Source organism: Melozone crissalis, unplaced genomic scaffold, assembly GCF_028551555.1.
Source record: "Melozone crissalis strain CALT ecotype California unplaced genomic scaffold, PUWL_Pcris_2 ptg000036l_1, whole genome shotgun sequence".
Classification (NCBI taxonomy): Eukaryota; Metazoa; Chordata; class Aves; order Passeriformes; family Passerellidae; genus Melozone; species Melozone crissalis.
Window position 1 is genome coordinate 21,103,948 of NW_026535814.1, and position 11,176 is coordinate 21,115,123.

Genomic DNA, 11,176 nt, shown 5'->3' on the forward strand with positions numbered 1-11,176 from the left:
AGTCCCATGGCTCCAGGGAGAGCTCAGAGCCTGCAGGGGCTCCAGGAGAGCTGCACAGCCCCTGGGGACAAGGCAGGCAGGGACAGCACCCAGGCAATGGCTCCCCAGGGCCAGAGGGCAGGCACAGATTTTGGCAGATTGGGAATTAGGAATTGCTGGCTGGGAGGGTGGGCAGGCCCTGGCCCAGGGTGCCCAGAGCAGCTGTGGCTGCCCCTGGATCCCTGGCAGTGCCCCAGGCCAGGCTGGATGGGGCTGGGAGCAGCCTGGGACAGTGGAAGGTGTCCCTGCCCATGGCAGGGGTGGAAGTTGATGAGCTTTAAGGGCCCTTCAACACAAACCATTCTGCAATTCTAGGGCTCTGCAGACAGCATCAGAGCCTTGTGTAATGCAGCCCAGGAGCAGAGCCCCCTCTCTGCCTGCAGCTCGGGGCAGGCAACCAAGGCCCCCCACCCATGCCCCAAACCCCTTCCCTCCCCAGGGTGACTTCCTTAACGCAGCCCAGCTGCCTGCCCCCACCCTGCAAGGGCTGACAGATTTGTGCTGTCCCCTTAGGGTGGGGTAGGTACATTTATTTCCTCTTTGGAAAAAAAAAGGAAAGAAAAAAAGGAAAAAAAAATATGCAATTAACCTTTTCCTCTCCTCACAACTGGCAAGAAAACTTCCCTGCCACAGGAATAGTTTGAGGACTAAGATATCTGTTCCCACAGCTGCACCAATGCTATTCTGGCTCAGCTAAAATTAAAGAGCTGGAGTTGTACGTGGGCCTTCATGAAACTGTCATGGGGACCACAAGATTAGAGGGCCAGATGGTGACCTGGGAGGCTGAGGGCTATTCTCAGCTGAACCAAGGGATCCTCATGTGTGTCAGAACGTGTCCCTCCACCCCTCTTAAATAAGAATCCTGAAATGGTTTGCCTTGAGGGGACCTTAATATCCAGTTCCAACCCGTTACCAGGGCCAGGGAGACTTTCCACTGTCCCAGGATTTGCTCCAAGCCCCATCCAAACTGGCTTTGGACACTTCCAGGGATCCAGGGGCAGCCACAGCTGCTCTGGGCCCCTGGGCCAGGAGCTCACCACCCTCATCATAAAGACTTTATCCCTCATACCAAGTCTGAATCTCCCTGCTTTTAATCTAAAACCATCAACACTCGCCCTCTCACTACAGACCCTACTAAAAACTCTGTCTACATCTTCCTTCTAAGCCCCCTTTAAGAAAGATCAGCACATCTTGCCTGGTCACCTCCAACACCCATAAACACACCAGCCAAGGATCCAACAGCTCTAAAAAAAAACCAGGAAAGCACAGGACAGCCCCAAGATGCCAGCCACCATCCATCCCCTCTCCCACCACGAGCAGTCCTCTGCCAACACCTGTGCTGGCTTTTGTTGGCCACATAAAGCCCAGTCCAGTGGCCCCGCTGTCAGCACGCAGCTCATTACTCTGCCAAGGGCTTTGAAACGCTTGGAATATGAAAGGTGCTCCATCAGATCAGATTCAGCTTCGTTTGCTATTACAATGCCCTGCATTTCTTTTGTCTGCGACTTTTGATGACGCGCAATTGTTCCCCTCAGTCAGTATTTCGGAGTCATTAGCTGGAATTAGTAAAGTTCCCGCTGCTGGACTTTTCCAAGGCTCTGTTCTTGGGCTACAAAGAGTCGGTGAGGAGTTGTCCTGCTTTCAGCGAGCTGGAGGCACAGCGGGGAGCGTGCTGGGGGGAGAAGGCAGTCTGCTCAACTCCACTTTTCCCCTGCAGGCACCGCGAAACGCGCGTGCAGGGAAGATGCTGTGGGTGGTCACAGAGGGCTGGTGCTTCCCAGACAGCAGAGAACCTAAGACCCTTTCCCCTTGGTACCCCTGCTGGGACCAGGGGAAGAGGTACACCTAATTGTGCCTGTATTTACGCAGCACATCCCACAAAGTTCGGGCTTCTATCCCAGAAATCCCGCACTCCAAATCTGAAGGCATCAGTCCTGAAGAAGTCATGTTTCTCTGGGTGAAGGGATCTCTACTTGAGATAGAGACATCTTCCTCAGTGAAAACACCTGGATGTGCCTGACCTTGTCCTCCAGCCCTCTGCTCATGTTACACCCTTCCAGTTGTACCAGAAGGGCTTGAGTACCAAGGCCCTTTATCCTGAAGGGATTTATATATGGAGCATCCACCACTCTGGGAAATCTGTGCCAGGGCCTCACCCCCTTTATCACAAAAAAGTTCTTCCTTCTATCCAGTCTGGATCTCTCCTTCTGCTGTAAAACTACTCCCTGTGCACTGTCCCTGCCTGCCTTGTCCCCAGTCCCTTGCAGCTCTCCTGGAGCCCCTGGAGGCCCTGGCAGGGGCTCTGAGGCATCCCTGGATTCCTCTCTTGTGCAGGATGAACACCCCAAGCTCTCCTGGTCTGCTCTCTGATGGATTTTGGGTTTGTCTCTGACAGAGGATTTGTTCCTATTCATGCCTGAGGAGGTTCAGCAGGAAAACAAAGTGATGGAGCTCCATGGGCTCTGCCCACCTGATGTCACTGTCTGGACCCAAGGGCACAGCTCAGCTCTGGGGACCACAGCAGCTCCAACTCACACCCACCCCCACTTGTGGGTGGAAATTCCAACCTAAATTCCCAATTCCAGCCACCCCACCACCTCTTCTGGATGCAGTGTGGGTGTTTGGCCACTGCAACCCAGAAACAAAACCAGGAGCAAACCAAACTCACGGGGACACGCTTGTGGAGAAGAGCTCAGCGCTGAACCCAGCTCCTTTAGCAGCTGGTCACCTTTCATATGGGACTGCACTTCCATCCCCTCAGGATTTCCCTGAAATTCACCTTATAGATCATCCCACCCAACATTCACAACAGCATTTCCACTGGGACACGACCAAATGCAGACAATTCACACCTCTCACCTTATATTTTTTTAAAGTAACAGGCTACAATAAAGCAGCCTGCCCAGATTCCAGCCTAATCTAAAAACAACTTTATGGCTTCTAATTTTAGCACTAATCTTCCTTTGCTATGGTTGTGTGATTTCTAATTATTTTATCCCCAAGCCCTGCTTTGATGGATAGTTGTACCTTTTCCAATGCCAAATGACTTGTAAAGTGCCTTTAAAAAAATACGCTGAACGTTTCAGGTTCGTTTCCAGTTCCTACACAAATAACATTCTCATATATGGCTTCACTGCAGAAATATTATTATTATTATTATTATTATTATTATTATTATTATTATTATTATTATTATTATTATACAGTTTTAAAAGGAGAGCTCCATTCCTTAGGATGATCCCAATCTGCTCTTGCAAACACCATGCTTTCTCTTAAAAGCTGATAAAGACCAAAAAAATCTGTTATTGAGATACAGATCTCTTAACAACTCGGAGCCTTGGCTTGGCATGGCTCCCAGAACACTTTGCCTTTATCTATCACTATTTTCAGGGAAGAGCAATTTGCCACACCAAAACCTCGTGGGGGGAGTTTGCAAGGGGTGATGCGCAGCAGTGGCAGAGACACATTTGCCTGATGCTCCCCTGGAGCATTTCCTACCCAAAACTGCTGAATTTAGAGCAGCAAACACCAGCCCTCAGCCAAAGATGTGTTGCAGGGGCTTAGGATGAGCCTCCAGCCCACAGGCTGGTGTTCTCTCACCTTCCATGCTTACTCTGGACCCTCCTGATTGCTGATCTAGACCAAATCTGAAACCAATCCTGCTGAATTTGAAATTTGCACAGAAGTCTGTTGGGCAGGGGCTGCTGCCTGAGGACTGTTTCAGGATGCTGAGCCAGCTGACTGCCTGTGGCATGTCCCAGTAGGACCTGCTGCCACCAGCAGCCAGCACCCGAGCGGGGGACACGGGCACAGGGCTGGTGGATGTTTGTTGGGTTATTTCCTTGCCCAGGATTTATATGGAGCTCCGGTTAATTGGAAAACATCCACTTGACCTGCGACCTTTTTGTTTTAGTTATTCTCCAAGCTTTGACAGCAGCACTTTAAACACAAAGTATGTGACTTTGGGCACTGAAGGAGAACCCCATTCCCACAAATTCTGCATGGATACAGAAAAACATCCCACTGCTGCCCTCCTGTTGAATGTACTCCTTCTTTCTCATTCTCCATTTTCCTCTCTTTCACTCTCTGAGCCTGTTTCGTGACCTGTGTATTCTCCCTCCCCACTGGAAACATGAGCCTAGCTCCCCAGTGCAATATTCAAGGGAGGAGGACAGGGGATGTGCTGTTCTAATTCCCTGCACAGAGCCGTGTTACAGAGGATTTGAAATGGAGACTGTCAAAACAGGAAACAACCCAGTCAATGTCCTCCTGCCTGAGACCTGAAAGTGTCACCACACAGAGCTGCAAGGGATGGAGAAAAGCCCTCTGCTCCTGCATGGACAGAGGGTGCCCTGGGAGAGGGGGCAGCAAGGCCCTCGGCCCCCAAGCCACCCTGATCTGAGGGCTGGGCTTCATCCTCTGCTGAAATCACTGTGGAGCTGGTTTTTATTGACTTGGGGAAAAACTCGGCAAAACAGGTTAAAAATTATAACCTTCTATTGACTGATACTTCTATCAGCGTGGAGAATTTTGCAAGGAATGTCATCTCACTCAGGAAGTCAATCCTACAGGAAATCCTTCATCCTTAGTGCTTTGGAGTAACATCCACAGCATCCTGCTTCCTTCTTACTCCCCTTAAAACCCACCCCTGACACCCTCACCTCTCCAGCTGGTGCTCTGTGTCTGAGCTGGCCTTGCTGGGATAAAAGCACAAATCTTGGATCTAATGCTGCCCACACCCCCCAGGCAAAGCACCATCTTCATCTCCATGAAGATGCAGAGCAGGACAGTGCCAGGCCCCAGGCTCTTCCATTTCCATCTATCCACCTTGGAGCAAAGATTTAAAGCTCCTCAGAGGCATAACAGTGAGGTCAGGTCTGGAGGAGAATAAAGCTACTGGAAACCCAGACAAATAAGATGCTGAGTTTATTTTAAAAAGAAGGCTCCTGCAGCTGTAGGTTTCAAGCAATTCTTAAAAGCCTGATCTGAACAAGCATCCTTGCCAAAAAATATTGGTATTTTAAGCCTTTGATTGCTTTTGATGGTAGTGAACAACTTTTTTTGATATTGACTGTTTGTTTTTACAGCTCTCAGCAAGTTAACTTCAGGAGAACTTCCCAAGCACCACAGCTGGTGACCATTACCAGAATGGTGATCCAGCAACTCCAGGATGCCTCCTTCCTCCTGGAAATATTCAAGTTAAGATGGATGGGACTCTGAGGAACCTGGTCTAGTTGAATATGTCCCATTACAAGTGGCTTGGATTAGATGGCCTTTAGGGTTCCTGCAACACAGACCATTCTATGATTCCCCCTCTGGAAGCAAGGCTGGTAGTTTGCTTTATACTTGAGGGATCAGAGGTTTTATTGTAGGGCCCAGCCACTGATCTAGAGTGACAACTTTCAGCAGGAAAAAAAAAATCCACAGGTTCATGGGACAAACAACTAGAAATGTCATTTCAGATGGTCTGTATGGCCCAGCACAGCAAATTTCCCCCGTCATCCAGGCGAAGAATTAGAACAATTACCTAGAGCCTGGTCCTGAAAGGTGCTGAGTGCAGTCAAGAGGTCTCCGCTCATAGAGTTCAGTATCTCAGGGGCTCTCAGCAGGATCAGTCTTGGAGCCTGGGCAAAACAAGATAGGTTGGTGTTAGTACAGCTATTTGTAAATAAACCTACACAACCTAAAATAAAAAAAAAACCAAAAACCTAAACCATTCCAGCTTCACAAGCCAGCCACATTTTCCTGCCTGGGGAATTAACTCAAGGGCCACGCAGAGCGTGGCTGAGGAGATGCTCTCCAGCCCACAGGTCTTCTCTGCAGATCAGGATGGATGCCTGCAGCACACAGGAGAGAAATTACACCTGGATGTGTCCACAGAGCCTCAACCCACATCCAGGAGCACCCACACCACACTCCTCAGGAGCGCTGTGTTACCCAAGCACACCTGGACATGTCACATTGCCACAACACCATCCCAGGGCTCACACACCTTCCTGGCAGGAGACAAACCCAGGGCTGCCTTGCCAAGCGCACAGGCAGCAGCAAACCTGGAGGCAAGAGAAGTTAGCTGGGTTTCCAGGGAGCAGCAGGAGGAGGAACATTCCCCTCGCCGTGCTCCCCGGCCGTGCCGAGGGCAGGGTGAAGGGAGGGAAGGGGACGGCGGGGACAGGATGACGGAATCCTTCTCCACGCAGCCCTTTGTTTGGGAGCTCCCCTGGGATGCTCGGCTCAGGGTGGCCAAGTCCTCCTTCTTCCCCTACAAGGGGAACGGATGAGGGCAGGAAAACAATGCTCTCTCCTCAGCTGCCTAATGGAAGAACAAAAGCACAGCGATGCCTTCCAAAATTGTCTTTTGAGGAACAGACCATCGAGCCTGAAGGCCCAGTATTTCTGATGTGTTTATTTTTGAACTCCAGCCTGGCAGTGTCTTTCTGCCCTTCCTCTGGGCTCTTTGCAGGACCTGCCCAAAGCCCCTGGGGTCCTGCAGGGCTTGCACAGACCTCAAATCCCATCAGGAATTTAACACCCAGCACCTGGTAGAGGTGACAACACCAAAGGCTCCTTCACAACAAACACACCTCAGCCATGGGGCAGAAGGGGCAAGGCCAGGCTGGAACAACCCAGTCAGGTGGAAGCTGCCCCTGCCCATGGCAGGAGGTGCAATTGGATGTTTGAGAGGTGCCTTTCAGCCCAAACCATGCTGTGGTTCTATGACAGCCCTGTTTCAGCAGGATGCATTTCTCAGGAAGGGTCTGCCCCAGCCTGATCCCACTGAAAACTGGCACCAAACCCCACTTAAGCCAAAACCAGCACAAAAAGCACTTTGGATTGTTGAGCAGAGATGGCTGCTAGGGAGCAGAAGGGGATTTCTGCTGTGCTGATTGCTCATGGAAAGTCCCTGACTGGCCCGCAACCGTGGAAAAAAGGGAAAATAGAACTTTAATACCAAGTTGATGGCAGGCTGTCTATTTTTCTCTCCTGTGACTAGTTACCATGGATAGATTTCTGAGGTCGACCACACAATTGTTCACTGCACCGCTCCTATTAAACAGAGGATGAGCAAATCATCCCATTTGTACCGTACTTTAATTTCCAGAAATTCTTTGTTCGTTTGTTTGCTTAAATTATTTCTCTCATTTGAGGAAACAATGCAGCCTTACGAAGCGAGGGCCCAAATCTCCCGAGTCACCCTGCTGTGGTTCATTACTTCCACACTAGTTAACAAGGCCAGTAATTTCCCTAAGGTTTAATAGAAAATCCTCTTTCCAGAACGCAGATAGACAGGACATTTTAACAAACTCACTGTATCCCGGTTATGTCGTAGGTGAGGGATATCCTGAACGAGGCACAGGTCCTCCTATGGGTTAGCATAAAGAAGCAGGTAGCCTAAATGGAGCTTTTTTCATCCCAAATTACTCCCTCAGCTGGAGAAGGGGACCAGGGGGCCCCACGTGCCTTGCTCAGAGCATTAGCTGCAGTTCCACTGGCAGTGGGTTCTTGAAACATCCCAGTCCTCATCCCAAAATAAAGAAGTAGATGACACTGGAGAGGCAGATCCAAGTGGTACCTGGTGGTGGAAGAGGCGGGCCCACAGCCCATTTCATTAATGATATGGATAGCAGAACACACAAAATACCTGCCAATAACCTGCCCATAAACTGCTCTTCTCTCTGGCTTTGCCAACCTATTTCCATGACCAAATCAGTACAAAAAAACCTTAAAAGCTGAAATAAATACAGGGAAAGAGCTTGTGAAAAAAAAGGGCAAATACAGAAAACACACACATATATATTGGAATAGCAGAATAATTTGGGTTGGAAGGGGCCTTTAAACTAAAAAAAATAAACTGAGGTATTTTATATGTACATATATGTGTGTGTAAAACAGCCCAGTAAATCTCTATTGAGATGCACACGCAGGTGAAAACCTGGCAGTGCTGCCTCCAGTCACGAGGGTATTTACTCCACAACAGCCTCTGCAGCTCCTTAATATTATTTATACAAACAGGATTTGTCAAGCAACAACTACAGATGTTTGCAGTGAGTCTTCCTGCTTATCCGCTGATAATACCGTGTGCCTGGGACAGCTGAACAAATCCTGCCACGTAAATAATAAATACACGTCTGGGCTAATCAGAAAGAGGCGGTGAGGAATCTGGAGATTCCCACAGACTCCCTGCCGCGGGGAAGGAAACAAGAAAATGCCCTGACCTAAGCAGGGGTGAGTCTGGCATACCCACAGATCACAGGGAGATCACAGGAGCTGTTTGCAGATCACTTACGGAGCATGAATAATTCAGGCAGAAGCGGCTGGGAGTATGGGAACAGATAGATGGGAGCTCGCTGCCGCTGCTTTGGCAGGTTTTATTTTATCCAGCAAGGCAAGGAAACCACGAGACCCAGCAAAAAAATCCTCTGCCTAGCTTTGCCAGTGTCGAGGCTTCACGACAATCTCGGGGTACGCGGCATTTTACAGATCCCCAGCTGATGGTGAATGCCGCCTTCCCTTTGTCCTTGAGGCATTTTTGCGATTATCTGGCTGGACAGGTATGACAAAACAATGCTTATTAAAAAAACCAAAAAAATAGCCCTTAGTACCAATCTGCACTCTACTGCAGAATTACACAGCTCACAGAATCAGAATGGAGTGGGTTGGAAGGGCCATGGTCAGGGACACCTTCCCTTGTCCCAGGCTGCTCCCAGCCCCATCCAGCCTGGCCTGGGGCACTGCCAGGGATCCAGGGGCAGCCACAGCTGCTCTGGGCACCCTGGGCCAGGGCCTGCCCACCCTCCCAGCCAGCAATTCCTAATTCCCAATGTGCCAAAATCTGTCCCTGCCCTCTGGCAGTGGGAGCCATTGCCTGGGTGCTGTCCCTGCCTGCCTTGTCCCCAGGGGCTGTGCAGCTCTCCTGGAGCCCCTGCAGGCCCTGGCAGGGGCTCTGAGGTGTCCCTGGAGCTTCTCTGGTGCAGCTGAGCAGCCCCAGCTGTGCCAGGCTGGCTCCAGAGCAGAGGGGCTCCAGCCCTGGCAGCAGCTCCGTGGCCTCCTCTGGAGTTTAGCTCTGAAGGAGAAGGATGGAAACAAAGAAAAAATAGAAAAAGTGGGGGAAAGAAAAAGGAGGGCTAAGGGATATTCCCTAATCCTAACTCCAAAAGGAAAAGATAAGTAGAATTGCTTCTGTTGGGATATATTAATAGTCCACACTGAACACATTACCAAGTGGACTGGAAGCCAGGAAGCAAATAAAAAAAGAAAAAAATATAAAAAGACACATAAGGAAAGGCAGAAGTGGTAAAGACAGATGGTAGAAGTTAAACACTACTTTGGTGCAACCTGCAGAAATCCAAAATTCAGCCTGCTGAAAGGACACTGCATTTTGTTTCGTGCCAAAGGGAAGAGCCTTGCTGTCAAGAATAGAGGGGCAGCTGTCCCACACAGGGTCAGAAATGGGAACCCAGCACAGTGACCACCAGTGAGCCTGGGGACACCTCAGCCAAGAGAGCCAGAGGTCCAAGGAGGGATTTGACAGAGGAGACCCTACCTTAGCAGGATTTCTGAATGTCCCCAATGGCAAGACATGCTCCAGTGCCAGTGATGTGCTCTGGGATTGAGGAACCCTCTGGGAATTCCTGTACAGCACCTACCTGTGCATGGCCCTGCCTCAATTCACCCTTCTGCCCTACTGACAGCACTGCATCTGGCCCCAGAACTGCACACCAAGCTCCTCTCCAGCCCAAATGCTGTGCTTGTACACCACGTCACAGTCCCCTCACACAAAAACCTATTTCTTGTTATCATACGAAATAGATCTGATTGAAGACTCACAGCAAAAGACATTCACCCAAGATCAAAACACAAAAATCCCAGTAAATCTGGTTCTCAGTGTGAACCACATGAGAAGCATCCAGGCAGCCCCAAGTCAGGAGTGAAAATTGGTGCTACCAGCTAACAAATTTACACCTTAAATTTTCCTTCAACATAAAAATATTGGTTCTCTCCATGCCATCTTCCAGTCTTGAACTACTGAAACTTAATATTCTTAATTAAAAACTGAATTTAAACATACTTCAGCACCACTGCCAGTAGCATCTTTGGCTTAGAAAGCTCAGTTTGGAAATGCCATCTCCATGGTGTGTCTGTGACACAGGCTCCAGTGCCCACATCAAGACAATTTCACTTCAGTCTTTAGCATAAACTGACTATATCTGTTAGGAAACCTGTTTCTAGCCTTTATAGACTGAGCACAGGCCACATCTCTGCATTACTCCAAAATAATTACTTGGCCACACACCTCATTGGATCCTCAGGGCTTTGGGTTCTCCACCCTCGTGTTTACATTCCATGCAGAAAAATTAACTAATTAATATACGTCTGACAGATGTTCTTTGAAAGAGATATCATGCTTTCAAAACACAAGATGATGAAAGGAGCAATAGAGTAGATTAGACTGACCAGAAAAGCAAGGATTGTAGCATGACAGTGGAAAGCACAGCTTTAAGTCTTTCTCTTGATATTTATATGGTTTTTATTTGCATATCAAACTATATGCCAATTAGCTGTATATAAACCCATGATGAAATTATGCTGTGCAGCTCTCCAAAGTGAAGAAAAGCCAGGGCTGGGCTGCATAATCACCCTTAACTCTGGCCCTGCAGGTGTTCCCACTCCAGCTCACTCCTAATGACCGTGTACTCCCGGTAACACAACCGTACAATGGGAATCTCCTGCACTCACACACATCTATATGCAACATTTCCATACATTGTAAGCTGCTTTGTGTATCCTTTCATTCTCCTCCAGCCAGTTACTCCTGGAGAAAAGAAGTCTGAGAGGAGACAGAGCTTCTCTCCCCACAGCTCCCTGACAGGAGGGTGCAGCCGGGATGGGAATGGGCTCTGCTCCCAGAGAACAATGGTCAGGATGAGAGGGAAAGGCCTCCAATTGAACCAGGGCAGGTTTACATGGGATCTTGGGAGAAATTTCTTAGTGAAAAGTGTTGCCCAGCCCTGACACAGGGTGCTCATGGCACTGGTGGAGTCCCCATCCCTGGAGGGGTTTAAAAGCTGTGTCAAGACACAGGTTAGGGATGGCCTTGGCAGAGCTGGGAGAATGGCTGGACTCAAAGATCTTTTTCCCA

The 11,176-nt window shown here is 49.2% G+C and overlaps 1 protein-coding gene across 1 annotated transcript in view; it reads right to left on the reverse strand.

Annotated features, from left to right (window-relative positions):
* Positions 1-5,621, reverse strand: part of ZBTB7C (zinc finger and BTB domain containing 7C) — a 91,001-nt gene extending 85,380 nt beyond the window's left edge. Inside the window, exon 1 of the mRNA XM_054283498.1 lies at positions 5,567-5,621. Coding sequence (XP_054139473.1) covers positions 5,567-5,618 — 52 coding nt within the window. The 5' untranslated portion in view covers positions 5,619-5,621. The remainder of the gene's footprint in view (positions 1-5,566) is intronic.
* Between the last annotated feature and the right edge of the window lie 5,555 nt (positions 5,622-11,176).